The sequence below is a fragment of the Pteropus vampyrus genome, unplaced genomic scaffold, assembly GCF_000151845.1.
Source record: "Pteropus vampyrus isolate Shadow unplaced genomic scaffold, Pvam_2.0 Scaffold11, whole genome shotgun sequence".
NCBI classification, from domain to species: domain Eukaryota; kingdom Metazoa; phylum Chordata; class Mammalia; order Chiroptera; family Pteropodidae; genus Pteropus; species Pteropus vampyrus.
In genome coordinates, this window is record NW_011888792.1 from 12,506,698 (window position 1) to 12,526,041 (window position 19,344).

Below are 19,344 nucleotides of genomic sequence, written 5' to 3' on the forward strand. Positions count from 1 at the left end.
CAGAAACTGTAGGTGGATGGTAAACACCTCCAACAGTTAGAAAAAAGAAGGGAGGATACACTTCAAGTAGATTACTAGTTTTTATAAAAGGATATAACTCAGGAATGGCCAGATGGAAGAGATGCAGAGGGCAAGGTGCGTGGGAATGGTCGTGGAGCTGCCATGCCATCTCAGTGTGTGCCACTCTCCCAGCACTTCCACATGTTCAGCAACCCAGAAACTCCAAAAATGAATTTCTTCTTTTTTCCCCCAAACTTCATAAGACTATCTTAGCTCCCTCTGTTACCTAGAGCAATCTCTATGACCTTCAGATCAGCCATTTGTCACTGTTTTCTCAAAATTTGCCAAAATATGGATAAACCCATAGAAACAAGGTAAAGTAAGATAAACAGGCCCACCTCTCTGCCAAGCATTTCTGTAATATAATTAGACATGCCCCTGAAGAATGCATATTATCAAGCAAGCAAAAGGGAAATCCAGTACCAAATGGGCTAAGAAATGTTCCTAATTCCCAAATTTGGAATTCAATTCAAAGAAAGAAAAAAAAAATACATATAAGGATATCTGTCATTATGGGAAAAAATAGAAAAAGGAATAAGAAGGACTTTATGTAATACGGACCCAGAAGTACAGGAAACCAGTACATCTTACCAATTACTTCATTATTTTACCAATAGAAGAAAGTTTGAATATAAAGTAATGAGACTGAGGTAGTGAGTTACACATGGTAGTCATTCTGATTATCTTTTGGTCACTAAATATACCTAATGTTGCTATAAATTATAAAAATGAATTAATTATTCAAGGAACAGCTAGATAGTACCTACTTGAAAGAGCTCGTAGCCTATTGAGGGAGACAAACACAGACATATAATCATAATAAAATGCATGCAGTGTATTAACAGATGTACACTGCTACTTAAATTGGTGGTGTATCTATCCAAAGAGAATAAGCTGAATTTTTTTTAAAAAACTCCAAAAATCATGTTATTACAGGAAAAAATACTCATTGAAGTCTTTTTCTTTTAAAGGGATTGAAATGTAACATACTATTAGATTACAGTGGTGTTTTTGTCATTTCGCTTTATAAGTAAAATATTAAAGGTTAGCAGAAGCTAATCTTTGACCTCTCACGTTATAATCCTATGAAGAAAATCATTATTTAAAACTTATATCAGAATAACAAAAAGCAAAGAGATAAATATATTGGATTGGATTCCTGTTCTTTTTTTTCTAGCATAAAATTCCCTTTATTAGTATGTATGAATTTCTTCATGCTGTATGTTTAAAGACTTGGAATCACATGAACTACGACGAAGAAAGAATTTTCTGAACTAACAAATTCTTTTGTACAGCATGCTTTTTTTCAGTATTGGCAGGTTTCAATGTTTTGCTACAAAGACACGTATATAACTATCAAAAAATATAAAAACAGGCTTTAAAGTAAGAAAACAATTCATATAATCAAACAGTCATTCAAAATAACTGTCTTTGTGGAGGAATGTCATGTAAGACTCAGAATAGTCCTTTCTTCACTGCGTTATCAGATTAACAGAGCTCTGCCTCACTTAATGCTTCTTTCACTAAAACTTGTGAACTCTACTGATTTATGAACTCCTACGAGATTATAAAAATTCTTTACCTTGTGACGAGTTGTAGGAAACAATGCATTTTACAGCCACGATATGCTTTATGAAAAGTAATGTTATCTCAGATCACTTTACAGACTATGAATATGCTCTTTGTTCCTTTAAGCATCTTATATCAAGTGAGATTCCTCTTTCTCAACTCCCATTTTTATGCGCAATGTTTCTGACATCTGGAGAAAATTTCTGGATATCAAATTTGGATAGTCTTTCCATCAACTGGTCAAAACTGCCACCTACTGGTCAGTCTTCAAATTTATTTTTCACTTCACCCAAGTATGGCCTTAGCATGGTAAGATCCCTTTCCTCAAAACAGCAAAGATCACTTATAATAACCAGACTTTAAGCAAAAATGTTTTAACAAAATTCCCTCTCTCCAGGTGAACCAAAAGTGCCAAATTGTACAAACCTGCCAATAAAATCATCCCTTTTCCCAGCATCTTTGTCCCATGCAGTGATATCAATTATTCCGCCTCTTTCTTCATAGAGATGAAAATCAAATTGTTCCCTCCACTGAGGATTCAAAGTTTTGGGCATAATCTGGAAAACCAAAAAGTCATTATTGTCTCATAAAAAACAATCTTAAAAAAAATGTTAACTTTAGATATTAAATCAAACTTTAGGTACTGTCTTGGAAAGCATGTAGTGAGATTTGAACAAATACTTCCAGAAATGATGAAAATGAACCATTAGATCTCTAGTACCTTTACTGCACTTTATCTGAAAGAACGCTAAAGGATGTGTCCTGAAAACCAAAGTCACTCCCTTATCATCCTGAATAACAACTGAAAGATATGAATCATATACAAAAAGCAAATCATCTATAAGTGAAATAGCTCACTCAGTTACTAGCATTTATTTTACATAACCAGTTAATAATTCATAGTCTTTCATCTCATAATAAAGAAGGATGAGGATTCCCAGAGTTTCATTTTTTTACTTACTTCCTCACACATGGGAATTCCAAACTAATTACATGGAAATAAAACAAAGTTCTGTGGGAATAGGAGAAAAAAACAAGTAACTTCGGCGTGGTCAAGTAAATTTTCACCTTAGAATTATAGCATTGATGTATCATCCCCATTTTATATATGGAGAAACCAAGACCTAGAGTTTAAGTGACACACCCAAGGCCATTACGTTTTAGTATTTAGACTCTAACTCAAGTCTTTCATTAGAGCTTCAATTCTCTTTCCCCAAAACAATATGTCAAAAATGTTTGTGAATTAATGTGAATGTGTGTATGTATGTAATCGCAAAATTACATATACAAGAAATATATCTTAACAGAAGGAAATTCTATAACTTCAAGTTTTCAGATATGACACGATAGAATCAATGAATAAAGCTATCCATATGCTTTAAAATTTTGTGCTTTAAAATTTTGTTCACCATTGGGTTAAACAACATTCATATTTGTTTCTCTATTCTTTCTTTTCAACAGGAGGGCATGCAGTGGCCTTTTCTCTGTTTAATAGATGAAAGACAGATCTTCGGATGTAAAGACTTTGAAAGCAATGAAGTATGTTATGTGCAAAGGTAATGCAAATGAATCACAATTTTTAAAGTTCATAATCTGAAATTAATCAGCAATAGATCATGGAGAGAAAGAGCAAAGAGAGACACGTGTCCATAGTTGGGTTTCATATTTCATACCTAAAGAGCAGAACTATAAAAATAAGTAATGTTTTAAGGCTACCAGAACATGGAAATGATGTTAATTGATAAAGGACAAGAAAGAAGTGGTCATAGGTATCTATTTTTGGAATTGGCAGTTGGTCTAAAATGTTATTAAGCCCATGCAGAAAAAAAAGATAGCACTGGATGGATGCTATGATAATTCAAATGTCTCATAATTAGGCTCAGATGAACTCCTACAATATTTTGGAGAGTGGTCTGTCTTACTTATTTGGTTATAAAGAGTCTAATTTTTCAGTTTTCTTTTTTCAGGATTGTCTTTCCTGCATGATTTCCTTCAGTTCAGAAATGATGCTTTCCCCTTCCATGTGGGCACTCAATAAGTTAACCAACCAGCCTGCTAACAGTTCTAAGTACCTGCTAATGAATCAGCTCTGTGATATTTTTGGGTATTGATGAAAACTTTCTGGGCCAGAAGGAGCCTAGGCAGGCTGTTTATCAAAAATTCATGAAAATAATGATGTCAAGGCCAAGACATTCTGATCAGAGTAGAATGTGGTTTTTAATACGAGGTGGATATGATCAGCTTTCCCAAGCTGTCTATGAATACTAGCTGTATAAGGTGACCATTATAGAGGCTGAATTGGGATACAAAACAGATAATACATGTGCCCCAAATATAACTGACTACTATAACATTTGCTAATTATCATTATTTCTACCAATAATATGATAATGATTATTTAATGTTATTACTACTAATATAATTGTTATTGCACAATATACTTATTACTACTGCTGCTGCTGTTCTTCCTTCTGCTACTATCATTATCGAGTATTTATTATGGGCAAGGCAGTATTCCAAGCCCTTTGCATGCATAACATATTCATTCAATCTTCTCAATAATTTTATTAGGTAGGCATTAATTTAATTCTCATTTTTACAGATGGGAATATTGGGGCGTGGAGAGGTGAAGTAACTTGCCCCATGGCACACTGCTAGTAGTGGCAACAGAAATTTGGCCCTTTGTTTTCTAAATAAGTATTAAAGCAACTTGCAATTTCTACTGGTGCAAGTCAGTTTGAAGAAAATGGTTTAGAGTAGTGTATACAGATTTTTATGGCATGTAAAATAATGCTATTTGTAGTACTGATACTAGTATTAGTTGTACTAATAATAGTAACCAACACTCTATGAGCGTTTTTATGTGCCAGGAATCAGTTTAGGTTTGTTCTAAACTTTTTTTTTTCTTTTGAAAGATAGTTACTACTATTATTCCTATGTTATAGATGAAGAAATTGAGACATGGAGAAGTTAAGCAGTATTCCTACCTTGGAATACTGCCTTGCCCATAATAAAGGTCATATAGCACATAAAGTAAGAGACGCAATATCAATTGTTGGTCTTGTTTGCTGTCATAATGTTCAAAAGAAGTTCTGTTGAAGATACTCAGGGACATGGACTATAGACTAGTGGTTACTAGAGGGTAGAAGGTGGGGGAGGAGGGAGGGAGGTAGACAGGGTAAAGGTGGTGACATATGGGGGGTAGGGGAAGGGTGACGTGGGTAAAGGGGATCAAATATAGGTAGCTGAAGGAAACTGGACGTTGGGTGGTAAACACACAATAGAATATACAAATGTCAAATTATAACGTACACCTGAAAATTATATAATTGTATTAACCAATGTTACCCCAATAAACATTGTTTAAAAAGTTAAAAGAAAGAAGTTCTGTTGAGCATTTTAAAAAGTATCTAGCATTTCTTTCTTCCAAATCATGTCTATTAACCAACAGATGTCTTCCAAATACTGACAGGAACACAAAAGAAGTATGGTCACCTTGCTCTTGTACTTCTGATGCCCAAGCCGGAACTTCACATAGGGGTCACTCAACCCATTTGAATCCATTGCCTTGAGGTCTCGCCCTTCAATCAGTGTAATACTGACTATTCCGCGCCAAAGATGTGATTTTCTGTGTACGTCTGACAGACGTAAACTTTGGGTCTGAAACTTTGGGCAAAGGAAAAGAGAGTTAGCTTAATGTTTTAAACCAGAAGACTTCATTTGGCATAGCCCTTTCTTCGCTGTTATAATGTTTCAAAAGTAAAAAATAGGCAGTTACAATTTTAAAATAAAAATAACATGGATTATCATTTATTAATCATAAAGTTATCAATAGGTATGAAATTATCATCTTATGATAAATTTAAGGTTGTTGTGTAAAAGAGAGGAGTGCTCAAAATAAAGTCTAATTTTTCAACTCTTAAAATTACAAGATGTAGATTCCTCAAGAATATAAGAGAACATTTGCATATGCCTGGGTCAAAATTAGAATAAATATTATAAATATCAAAGCCCTCATCCACACTGTGCTATTTAATTTTTAATTACTTATAGATTTTTGAAAAAAAATTTTCATGTTACAAATGAATATTACAGGTGGTTTCTAGTTGCAAGATGAGTTGCAAGTTCTATTCGGGCAATTCAAAAATATCTTTATTGCTGTATTATTAAAAAATAACTGAGTTTCAGCTCACTAAAGAACTATTTAGATACCACAGAACAGAAAACAAAATCAATATGTCCATCTGAAATGTCTTGCTTATGTTTGAAACTTGCATCACAAATTTTATAAATTACACATGTGATTTATTATGACAGGTATGTTTCTGGATTCTTCGTTCTAGTATTTAAACATTTTCTTTAATAATTTTTATTATGGTCAATTCTAAGTCACAATATTCAAGTCAGTGAATCAAATCAGAAATTTTAAAAATTAGCAAGTCTACTAAAAATGGCCATGTAATCTTTTTGAACTAAATAGTACATAAAACAAGCCAGAGAAAGTAGCTAAAATGTTAAACACCTTACAATCTGGATTCAGAACCAGGCAGTACTATAAAAATTGCTGTTTCAGATTGTCGAGCACATTTTCTTCACTTACAGTCATTTCATGAAAAAATTCAACATTTCTCTCAACGTCAATTTACTCCATTTCTAAATTATGGATTAGCTCTATTTTTGGTCTCATTCCATATATATTAACGTTATAAAGTTATAGCTTATTTGCTATAACTCCCCTTCCCACTTTGATTTCCTACCTGTTTTCCATACCGTAGTAATGTCCTAACCATTTTTATCTGTCATCATCAAAATTCATGCATTTCAGGGTGCATTTATTAGGAAAATGAAAACCACATTCTTCAAAAGATAATACTTTTAATATTTGAAGATTTCAATGAATATCTCTCTTCATTACATCACGTATTTCCCTGCCTTGGTGATCAGTGATCAGCAAATTTTGAATAATATTGCTTGGTGTTTCTGCCTTTTTAATATTAATGCAGGACTTAAGTGTACACACTCCTCACCTCTCTGAGGGCCAAGGGCAGGTTCAGCCATGCTCTGAAGTCCAAAAGAGGTTTCATGGAGCACCTATTAGTTTCACAGGACTCCATGGCCCACTTCAACCACAGCCCCGCTGTTCCCATCTGTTTTACACATTGGGTTTCCACATTGGGTTTTCTTTGAACCAAGGATTTCTTAGATTAAAATAATTGTTTAGAATTCATTGTACCAAGTAATCTTTAAAGTTTTTTTTCATTTTTTTCAGTTCTAAGATTTCATACTACTTATAATTATATAATGCAGCAATAGATTGCAGTTCTATCTATCATCTATCTATCTACTATCTATCTATCTATCTATCTATCTATCTATCTATCTATCTATCTATCTATCTATCTATCATCTATCTATCTAATCACTTCTGCTGCTGCTGAGACTGCCTCTAACAGCAGACTCTAGAGAATCATGTTTCAAACTTTGAGTATGAAATTTTTGTTAAGAAATATGAGTGGCAATGAAAGAAAAAAAGAAAAAATTGGAAGGACAGGTAATAAATAATTAGCAAAGACCAAAGAGTTAATAACTACCCATTTATGCAGAGCTTTAGAACTTAAAAGTATGTATGTGTATATTATATCATTTGGTTTCCACTAAACCCCTATGAATTAGAAAGGCAAGGACTGCAATTTCCATTTTACTGATGAGGAATTTGAGGCTCAGAGTAGTTGGGCTAATAAATGGCAGGTGTGTAACTAGAACCCAGAATTTCTACCCTTTATTCCTGGCTTCTCCCAATATTGTTCTTTAGGGCAGGGACTCTCCCTTAGGTTTAAAAGTAATCATTTACGTATAATGTTGCTAAAGGGTACTCTCCAGTTAAGTGAGCTGATTATATCTGAAATGACATTCTAGGCTAGATTTTCCTCCACGGTTAATACATGAAATCACTACCTACTTTTCTGTTACATAAGCACATGTATTCATACTTACAATATTTCAGCTTGCTAATGGATATATTTAATGACATTTTCTATGCACTCTAGAAGCAGAAGTCATATACAGCACTCAGTCAAATAATAGGTGCAAACTAGGTTACACAGTGTCTTCAGTCAGCTGCTGTTAGGTTCTTGAATGGGACCATGTCTGAAACTCTTATTTGCTTGCTCCTCTTCTCATTTTTCACATGAGAACAAGAACTTGACTTACAGGTGGGAAAGACAAAAAATGCTTTCCATAGGATTCTTCATGATTTCGCAGAAATAAAATGAACTTAATGGAGGCTTTACCTACTGTCATTAGCTGTTACAAAATGCATTTCTATGACCCAAAAGAACATATCCAAAATGACTTCAGTCTAATGAGGAGGAGGAGAAAGAGTTTCTACACAAAAATAGGGCTAATGAATGTGGGCATTAAAGTTATCTACATGAAAGGTTTAAAGTAAAAAGGGGAGCTTCAAAGAAATACTAGTCAGATATCATTTTTTTAAAACTTTCCTTCCTCAATATTTCTTTTTGTTAAAACAGCACTCTTCTAAAAAAGGAACTCCATTAATTTAGCATTGATTTGATTAACTGTATAGTCATGAAACAGTTAAATATTTAGTCTGAGTGTGAAATATAGGAACTCGAAATAAATTATAAGGTAAAGAGGGGAAGGGATTAACTTAGGCTACCATAGTAGAAAAGATAGGAGTTTAACATAAGCATCCACTTGCATCTTTCTAGCATTTTCTAACCATGTGACTTGTGCGTGTATTCCTATATATGGCTTCCCAGACTTTACTCCAGGGCTCCAGGTGTACTAAGAGCACTAATCTGTCTCTGTGTGTTGGGGGTAGTGGTGGTTAGGGGTGTCTGTGTATTGAGGGGCCTGCATAGAAAAAAAAATATTCCATAAACAAAGATTTAACCTGCTTAAGATAGTCATTTGTTACTTTTACTTATGTTTTAAATCAAAGTTTTGGGGAGCTCATTGAAGAGGTGGTGACACAATAAAAAAAAAAAGAGAATAAATAGCTTTGAAAACCACTAGCTTTAATATCCTCCACGGGACCTTCTGAATCACTTGCTTCTTTGTTTAAAGTTTCCTTCCTCTGTACAGCAAAATTCTCAAAGGTTATCCACAGACCAATGGCATCACTGTCACTTGGGAACTCGTTAGAAATTCAAATTCTTTAGCCCCATCTCGGACCAACAAAATCCGAAACTCTGGGGGTAGGGCCCAGCACTCCAGTTTAACCAGCCTTCACTCAAGGTGGTTCTGATGCATGCTCAAGTGTGAGAACCCTTGCTTTAAAAGTTCTAAGGTGAATGCACTTTGGCCCTCTCCTATGTTCTAATATCTATCATCAGTTACTATAATTATAACATTATTCACTTTCTGGCGTGGATACAATATATGCTAATTAAAGTTCTTCATTAGTTCTGCCTCTAAATTTATTGATTAGGGAAGCATATTTGCCTGGCTATTTGGAGCATTTAGAGAGAGAAGCAGGGACCCACTGAAAAATTGTGCAAAGTTTGTTTATTATTTCTTTCCTTTGTTAATGTTATTTTTTTCTCATAGAATGTGTCTAAATAATACATAATAATTGAAGTATCGATCAGTCAACCAAAAACTACTTATTGAGCACCTAAAGGGCAAGCAGTGTTAAACAAATCCAAGATTTTCCTCACTAAAATTAACATATTACAGCTGATACTTAGTTAACTAAGGTAATGGGTTCAAATGTGTCTTTGTTGAAACAGAATTCTATTTGAGGAGAAAAAAAGATAGAAAGAAGGGAAGAATAATAAAGAAAATCAACCTAGCTTCAGAGCAAAGAACCAAGTCTGCAAAAGGAAAAAGTCATCTTTAAACTTTTCAAGCAGTAGTTCTCAAGTCTTAGTGGACAGTTGGTAGACATCACCGGCCAGACCCTCCTGGGCGTGACCCAGTTGCTGGAGCAGAGCTGTGTGTGTATTTCCAACACATGTCCCATGTGATTCTCATGCACACCAGTTTGAGATCTTCTCTCAAAAGGAATATTCATCCAAGTTCAAATTTAATAAAGAATATCAAGATACCAATAAAAATATAAATTTATGCAAAAAAATTTATATTTAGCGACATAAATTTCAAAGTCTGAGGCAATTAGTCAATGATATTTATCTTTAGTAAGATTTTAGAATTAGTGAGCTGGCATTTTAGAGAGAATATTAGTTTATATATATTATTCCTTGACAAGGAATTCAAGATTTCAATTCCTTTTCATATGTATAAAAGAAGTTAGGCTAGGGGATGGGTTTTCAGAGCAGTAAGTCAGCCATGAGAGTTTCACAGCTCATGCAAGCTCAGAAAAAATAAACTGAATGGTTGAACTTACTTGTGCATTTTGGAAATAAGCACTCTGAAGCTCTGCTCTGCAGAAGCCCAGGACAGGAAAAGCAGGCCTGCTGCACGTCTGGATGGAAATGAACGATCAGATATGTATGGGAAAATTCCCTCCCACTATCAACACCTCATTTCAACCAGTTTAGCAATATTCTTCAAAACACATTGTTTGAAGAAAATATGTATTTGCTTCTTAAGTCACTGTCAGAAAATGTCTCCCTGAACAATGAAGATAAATGCCAATGCAACGATATAGTTTCCAGCCATTGTTTTCTTTAGGAGCATAATGCTGCAGTGGTCAAGAAAATAAAGGACAGAGATTATATGGTGATGAATCCTGCTTGAGTGGTTTCAGGTTTTTGTTGGTAGATATAGCAGGAAAAAAAAAAAGAAACATAGCAAGAGAAATCTTGGAAAGACTCATTTTCCCATTTTCCCAAGCCTTCTGCTTCAAAAATTTTTGGTGACTGTTTCCCATGTCAAAAAAGTGATAAGGCTCTAGAAGAATAAATGTTACATGGACAGAAAATTACTACGATCATGTTAACTGCATCCCACATATGAATATTTTGTAATGATTAAAGAGATATCTCTAAAGTAACAGAGAAATTTTGCTACCATAACACTTGTATTTGTTGCCTTTGCTACTATACAAAGCAACCCAAAGGTCTTTTCACTAATACAACCAAGAGCAGCAAGGAATAGACTAAGATACAGCTAAACTAGAAACTGGAAAGAAATTATCATGTTAGAGCTAAGAGTTTGTATTAAATGACTTCTAGAGCAGCTAGACAAAATTTCCAAATAACAGTATGATGAGATGTGAGTCATCAGTTTTAATAACAATAGGATTAGATTAGGCCCGTGTGAAAGATAGATTAGATCAAACAGAAAGAAATAAACATCTACTAAACAGCTATTATGTGCTGGAGTTTTCATACTCCAGTGTTTTTCAAAACAACTTTTTTTTTTTAAAGGAAAAAAACTGAGGCTCAGAGAAGATAAATACCCTGCTGAAAGCCTAACGCTAGAGATTGGGAAGCTAAAATTTGAATCTGAGGTTGCTGGTACCTAGCTGATAATTTTTCCCACTGTGTCTAATTTTTTAGACAGAGCCTAAGTTAATAATACAAAAAAAAGTTAATTTGTACAGGATTTGTTGAAGCATTTTCATCCTGAGTCTCCCAGCTCAGTTCTGTGACCATACTAGGCACTGGATAAATCTTTTTTAGAATGAATAAAAAAGCCTATGCTATATAGATTTCAAGCCATTTTATTCCAAGATTTTCTGAATGTGCTTTCACAGCCCAGAGTAGATGAACTATATTCTTGGGTATTGATTATTGAGAAAGGCTAATCAGGGGCTTAGAGGAATTAAAAGTTGGCAAGTGGTAATAACTAGCATATATTTTTCATTAAAGCATTTGAGCATTAACTGTACGCTAGAAGAAATTACAGTCTAATATCTATTAATAAGGTGGTGAATTTATTATATAAATTGAGAATTTGTTATATAATAAATTACAATCTAATATCTATTAATAAGGTGGTGAATTTGTTATATAAATTGAGAATTTTGCATATAAATTGAGCACATTTCTATATTACAATTCTATTCAATAAAGCTTATTAATTCCATTTCTTGAAAAATTGGATCACTAATGACAGGAGATGTTCTATTATTCTAGATCTGGATTAAAAAAAACAGATCAAAAATTTAAAAAATATGTTTAGACTAAACACGTGGCTAGAGGAACACTCAATCATACCAATCTCCTCATATGTGCAAATAATCCCTGGCTTTTGTTATTTGGACTTTATTACCTGTGTACAATCTAATCCTTCCAAATGAGACCTAGGCACTATAAAGCTGTAAAGAAAGACATTGCTTGTTTCTTTACAATAGGTGTGTGTAGAGTCAGCCCTTTCTTCTATTTTTAGAATAGAGGTGCACATGCTTTTATTTAATCAAATGATTCATGAGACACTACAAAGAAGAGATAATGACAGCCTAGAATGACTGTTTTGTGTGGCAAAGCCTGGAGCATGGAGCAATTATTAGCTCAATCCCAGGCACAGGCATGTTCTATCTTTTTCTTTTCCTGCTGAGTTTATTCCAGTGAATTGCACCTGGATGATGAAGTCCAAGTAGATTTGTTCTTCAGCCATCCACCCTCTCAAAGCACGATTGCCTTTACAGAAAACCCTCTCAGTGCTTTGTACAGCCTAGTCTAAAGTGTATCATCTAATAATAAAGCTTTGATCCCTTTTTTCTTAGAAGATGATTCACTGGCACTATAATCTTTAGAGAAATTTTCCTGGTTTTTAGCCTTAAACTCTTTCCTGTTTCTATTGCCTCTTGATACAACTTACGGTGTCAGAAAGGTGTATATATATATTCACTTAAGATGTTTTAACTGCCTTCTCTAAAGTTAATTGTGGTCAAAAAAAGTTTTTGAGCTTTCACTATATTTGTTCAGAATATATATTAGTAAAAAAATCATCATATATGTTGTAATCTTGTTGGTCTGCTAAAGTAATTAAAGTTTTTACCAATAACGTGGTAAAGAAACAATGGGTTCTGGGGTTGATTTACAGAGACTTTTTTTTGAGACTTTCAATTAAAAGTTACAAATATATTTTTCTGAGGCTTCTCCTTGGTCTGCAGGGTTTTCCTTCAACCACACTTTTGTTTGATTCTACCATAAGGAGGTGCTCTGACATAACTCCAAATTCCCCTACAGTCTATGTACTACTGTTTGCCTATTTCATATTATGATCTATTTGTCCATTTTTTGTAGGGGTAAATTGGCATAGCCCAGCCTTCTTCATTTAAACAATACTAAAATTTTTCTTTAATTCACCACAATGTTCTCATAAGATGCTTTATTTAATTAACTCTGTCAGAATCTAAATGTCTAGTTAATGGAGATAACTAGGAAGAAACTTAAATATACTAAATATTTGAAAGAACTATACTAACTTACCATCTTTTAATGGAAAGTTAAAAGGCTTTAGTGAAATTCTGATATGCAATCTCACTGGCTTCAAATAATTTTTATTACTTTCATAAGTAACATGGTAATTGCCATACCTATTGCTTAATGTTTTGTATCCTAAGATATTTTGATGAATTATAAATGTTATGTTTTTAGAAAATTAAAATATCCCTGTATCACTTCAGTCTTTTCTTTCTATTATTTTGTTCTCAAGAAAATTAAGAAAGTAGCACTGACAACCACTAAGTTCTCACCAGGATTTGGTTCTACTCAGTGTAACTTAATTGCTATCTCCTGGACATATGTATTGGTCCTTACAAAAAAAGCAGATAAAATTTTCTTTCAATTCACAACTTGTTTAACTCACAAAGCACATATACACTCTTCATGTAAGGTTTTACCTGAGCTATTTAGGTTTTCTGCTATCTGAAAATATCTATGGGAAACCTCTCATAAGCATCTCTAAAAGTTCATCAGAATACAAATATTACTTGGGCAAAGAGCAATGAGGTCAGTTACTGGAGTGACCTTTGATGAATATGAAAGATCATATTCATTCAAAGCAGACTTGGTCACCGTTTTGGTAAAATGGGACCTCAAACATAGCAACATCACAGCCATCCATCCATCAGTGACTTAAAGAGCCATGGAGGAGGAGGGTCACATAATGCAAGAAAAATTTGAAAGGGTGTCAATAAAGACAAACTAAGGGGCAGCTCTATTTATACATCACATCTCTATTCATCATCAATCCAAAAAGGAACTCCGCTGCTTTAAGATATCACCAAAACATTTATTTCTATGGCATTCAGAGAGAGAAAAATATTGGTCCTGCTCACACCATTTAGGTACTTCAGGGCAATTGATTCTCTGGGCCTTAGTTTCCTTGTTAATAAAATAAATGAACCCTAAAGGTTCTGCCTTTATGACTCAATTTGTTTGTCACTAAACATATGCTCAGAAAAAAAAGACATTAGACCAATGTACCTCAGATACAAAAAAAAAAAGCTATCTTTCAAGTTTGCATATTTGTTATTTGAAAATAAGACAGTTGAAGTGATTGGGAAAGTTTAATAAAGAATACTTAAGGATAAATACAACCAAATGAAAGTACTGATAAGTGGAAGACTAATTTGGAAGTAGCAAAGTGTACAGAAGATGTTGAAAGACTCATCTGAAAGGGAAATCCTAAAAAGTATTACTTAAGGAGTTGGTCCTGGTGACAAGTCTTCATTCATAATGATCAGTCTGCACATTTGCAACATACAGAACAAACTCAACACCCCTGAATTCTGCTTTCTTGACAAAGGAATGTATCATATGAATTCACCATATTTGTAGGTCTTAAGATAATAAGACAAAATTTTTGCAAAAAGCCATTTACCATTTAAAGTAATGGAACAATTCAGAAGCAGTCACTCTGTGTGTACATGGATAATGCATGACCATATAAAAGAAATTATTATTATTTTAGCAAAGATACAGAATAAAATCAGTGAAGGCAGCCATCAGTAGACTAAAAGAAGAAGCTATGATAATTAAAATAAACTAACAATAAAAGGCTGCTGAAAAAAAAAATGTGCCTGGCAGGTATAGAGGATAAAGAGATGGGGTTTATATTTGCTCCTTGTTCAAGTCAATGCATGATTTAATCTAGTAGTTGTCGGTCTGTTTAAGAGACACTGCAATGAATCTTAAAATTCTAAAGGAGAAGTATAGTTTTCAGTCATGAGCAGTTTAAGAATCAAGAAAAGAAAATGGCAAAGTCCTACATTTTCATTGCAATATCTATTGCTAGGGAATCATGTACCAAGTGTGAATTTTCAAAGAAAGAGAGAAACTCTTGATGGCAAAGTATTAAGTACATTAGTAATAAATCATGCTGTATATAATGAAGAACTATAGCAGAGAAAAAAAAGATAACAGAGCTTATTATGTTTAAGTCATGAAAGAGTAAATAATATTAAATTGCAATGACATTTAACACAAATTCTCTGTGGAATTTTCACTTTTTTCTTTATAGAAATCTAAAGTAGAGTTGCTGTTTTCTAATTCATAAGATTTTTTTCAAAGAACACTGATTATCTAGTATATTTGTAGTATAAGATCACTGTAGTAGAAAATCCTTCTCAGGTAGATGAAGCTGATTTTACACGAAGGGAAAAAGGAAATTTTAATGGATCCTCTAGACAACACCATGATATTCCTGGAAGGGCCGTGGGCCTCCAGCTGTTAAGAATTTGGAATAAACTTGGTCCCAAAAGGAATAGACACCAAAGCAAAATACTAAATACATGAAGTTTTTAGTTTTTACAAATGAAGAAATGAGTGTCACCTAAATGACTTAGAATGAAAGCTAATAAAGAAGGTAAATGAATACATTTCTCTGAGAGCCTATTTTGAAAAGTGAATTTTTTAATTCACATTTAACTTTCAAAATTATTATTCAGAATCAAAAATCAAGAATATTATTATAAAGGTTGTAGACATTACCCTCCAAAAGAAAGACTTCACAGAGAAATAAGATCCAACCACTTCATTTTCTGAGAATTCCTAAAAACAAACAAATATTTAGCTAAATTTTGAGGTGTTTCTGAGAATACTTAGATCAACAAAATAAAAACAAAAACCTTAAAATTACATATCCTAGAGACACTTTGGATCTTTATAAACTCTATTTTCTTCCCTCGAAACCAATTAAAGTTTTTATCTTACCCATATCTGATATCAATAGTAATAAAGCATAAAAGGATTATTTCTATAATGTTTAAGTCTACTTACCTCTTAATTCCCAATTATTAATATATCTGAGAGTCTAACCTTTTATTTTAGAAAATAGAACTGTTTAAAAATATTTTAAGATTTTGAAATAAGCCAGATAATATCTGTTCCTTTTAACAATTTAACACCACAGACCTTCAGAACACTTTTATAGACTAATAGCAGCAATATTATTTATAAACACATGCCTAATTTGATATAATTCCTTACTAAAAACTTTCTAGTTTTCTTGCATAATGTAAAACATATATAATATAAATGACTTCGTTAACTTGAGTGCCCCAAAAATATTTTTAAAAAGAAGTGAATATTAAGAAAGGTTTCTATTGAGCTGAAAATAAAGCAACAGATTCATGTTGGATATTTTATTACTTAATCCTCAGACTTTTATAAAGTGAAACCAATTAGACTTTAGGAAATTAAAAACATAGTTACTCACTTTTAAATAGAACATTTAAATTACATGCATCCTTTAAACCTTAATGTTTTGCACCCTGTCTCTGGGTGTCAGTTATGGTAAAATTATGGAAAATTGATGACAGTTATGAGAAAGTATCAACCTCTGACACTGTGATGAAGAGGAAGCAGTTTTGTAACTTAATTGATTATTCCATGATTTTGTGTTAGCAGCTAATATGGTAGCAGTCCAGCACCTCAAATGAATGATGCCTAATGTATAGTAGGTGATCAATAAATATTTGTTGACTGTTGGTCACTTGGCGTTTCATTTGATTAAGGCTACATATTCCTTCCAAATGTGATACCAAAACTCATATTAGAAAATAATAATGAACTAAAGTACTTTAGGGTATGCGGCAATTTGAATAATTTAAGTTTAGAACTAGGATTACATCAGAGATGATCTATGCAATCTACCTGTGCTTCCTACAAGAAATCCATTTCTTAACAAAACTAACTGCATTTTCCCAAGTTACTTGCATAGGGTTTGGTCAGGTAGCTTAACTAATGTCAGAGGTCATAGGGAAACAGTCTTGAGTTTAAGACATTGTTTTACCATCACTACAGGGTTACAATTCATTTACATTTACAGTTATGGTTCTCATCTATCACACTTAGCACACTGTCACATCAGTTTCTGAAAAAAAAAAATCCTTAAAGAATACACTTATATTTGGATATTGGGGCACAGACATTAGATGAAATGATTGCAGTCTTTTTTGATGCTATACTATTTTTTAACTCAAAAACCTTATTCTATTTTTTAAAAGAGATGCATGTTTTCCTTTTCTATTGTCAGTTCTCTTCTTTGATTTCCAGTTCTTTTTTTTAAAATTAAGCAGCATGTTTAGCAACATATGGAAAAATTTTAAAACATCATATTAAAGAAATTATTGCCAGACATCTCCTTACATAAATAATTTTCCCAAAATCAATAATATAAGCTATACAACTAACAGTAAGTTTTATCTTAAAGTAATGTATGTTTAAGGCAACTTAAATGGATGTGAAAGTCTTGGCTGCAGACTCAAAATAGTTACAACAAATAAGACAACCATTTAACATTTACAAGTATCACAAATTCATTTACAGGTTAGATGGCCTACGGCGACTGATATTGCAACTGCACCAACTCCATACTTTCCATTCTTCCTCAGATGAACACAGAGAGTAACGTCCTAATCATGTGACCAGTATGCAAAAAACAAAATGAGACTGATGACTTTGGTGGTGGTGGCAGTGATGGTGAGGTTAATGATCAAGATTTAGAACTTAGGCTTCTCTGTTAAAATTTGAAAAACAAAAATATTAGCCACCTTTGGATCCACTGAAGTCCCTAGGCTGTGCTATTCATGCCATGTTTAATTACTTCTGTCATTATTCATCAAGTGAAATTTATATTTCATTTTACAAAAACCTACATTCTCATGTAAATTTAGGCCTTTATATAAAATGAAACAACTTAATTTTCCCATGGACCCTTATGCCACTTACTACTATGATGAATATAACATTCACAGTGGACTCGTCAAGGCCTTGCTTTCACTAGTTTCTGATGGTAACAATAACAAATAACGACGATAAAAGAGCTGGCCTTACGTTAATGTGTTCTAAAGAAAAGTGGTGATTTTATTATGGAGGGCAAGAAAAATAAGCTCTTCGTGCATTTCCAAGAAGATGTCTTAAATCATAATTGTAGGTATTTAGTTTCACTTCAGTCACCATCAAGACAAGAGGTTGGTAAGTGAGGGAAAGTGCCATTTTAAAAGTGCTAAAATTTTAAAGTAACAGCAAAAGGAAACAGAACAAAAACCAGAGATATCAAATTGATAAGAGAAAATTATTGATGTTATTCTGAGTAACGGATTATTGAACTATTTCTGCTGAGGTTTTAAACTTATTGAAGTAGCAAGATCTGTTGGTAATACTTTATTTAAATCTATTTTTTTGCCTCCAAAAATCCAATGTACACTAATAAATTTCCTAAAAGGTAAAAATTTTTACTATGAATCTAAAAAGTTAACATTTTGAATTTAAAAATTTGAAAGATATGTTTATCTTAGAGAAATAAAACTAAAGGACAGTTCATTTTTTCCCCCTAACATAGGACTACGATGATATTTTTCAGCCCTCTATATAAAATAAAGTGTAGAAATCTCTAAGGATTTGCATCAGGTGACCAAAGATTAGTCACTAAACTTTTATTAAAAGTGATTTTTTTTTTATCAGCCTTAATGTATATAGGCCTTTAAGCATAATGCATGAAATTATAATTCCACAATTCTTCAATACTCAAAATATTCATGATAGATCTGAAATTCTGATGCCTGAGATTCAAATGTCAAAGTCAGGCCAGGTAGCACTCTTGATTACACAGCATGGTTTTACAGGTACGTAACTTCCTTTTATCAGTACCTCTTTGGCATTTGTGAGGTAAAGAAATAAATAAATTAATAAATAAGTAATTTCTATAGACTTTCCTGGTCAGACTGCAAACAATTAGCAAAAAGCTCTCAGATGCTTCCATCATGTTGACTCAACTTATATGGATAGTTATGTAATTGAAAACAGGGATGTGAGGTAAATAGAAATTCAAACAGAGGTGCTGTTTTCCTGTTTCCTTGGTTACTCAAATAGGTGTTCATATCATTTATACTCATTAAATATAAATATAATTCCCTCTGCAACTCCAGCTGTCTTTTTAAATATTGCTGAAGAGAGAGAGACAATCTCAGGTCCCCAGAGGACCTGCCCTGTAACTGAAACCTGGCTTTGCTTTGTCTGTTATTTTTCTAGAAATTTTAACTTAAAATTTTTATATACGTGTGTTAGTGTTAGCATGCATGTGTGTATGTTTGTGCATATGTATATGTATGTATAAATACACATATGCACTATGTGAATATATTGCTGTCAACCAGGGCTAAGAGACAGTCCTCACAAAATTATGATTTCTTTTCATTGTGGACATTTAGGGGACTTTAAAACCAATAGATGTCCTCCTAGTCACACTCGATTGAACTTAAAGATACATATATGTGTCTTATATACATGTATGATATATATGTGATATATGTACACACACACACACACACAC

General features: G+C 33.0%; 1 protein-coding gene across 12 annotated transcripts in view; it reads right to left on the reverse strand.

Moving 5' to 3' along the window:
- The window catches only part of MCTP1 (multiple C2 and transmembrane domain containing 1), a 464,000-nt gene that overhangs the window by 191,501 nt on the left and 253,155 nt on the right, over nt 1–19,344 (reverse strand). For 6 of the 12 annotated variants that reach the window (XM_023523311.1, XM_023523308.1, XM_023523315.1 and 3 more), the window contains 4 exons: nt 15,501–15,560; nt 10,001–10,078; nt 5,125–5,295; nt 2,056–2,186 (listed from right to left, as the gene is read on the reverse strand). In XM_023523311.1, coding sequence (XP_023379079.1) covers nt 2,056–2,186; nt 5,125–5,295; nt 10,001–10,078; nt 15,501–15,560 — 440 coding nt within the window. The remainder of the gene's footprint in view (nt 1–2,055; nt 2,187–5,124; nt 5,296–10,000; nt 10,079–15,500; nt 15,561–19,344) is intronic. The other 6 variants (XM_023523343.1, XM_023523330.1, XM_011378141.2 and 3 more) reach the window with 3 other exon arrangements.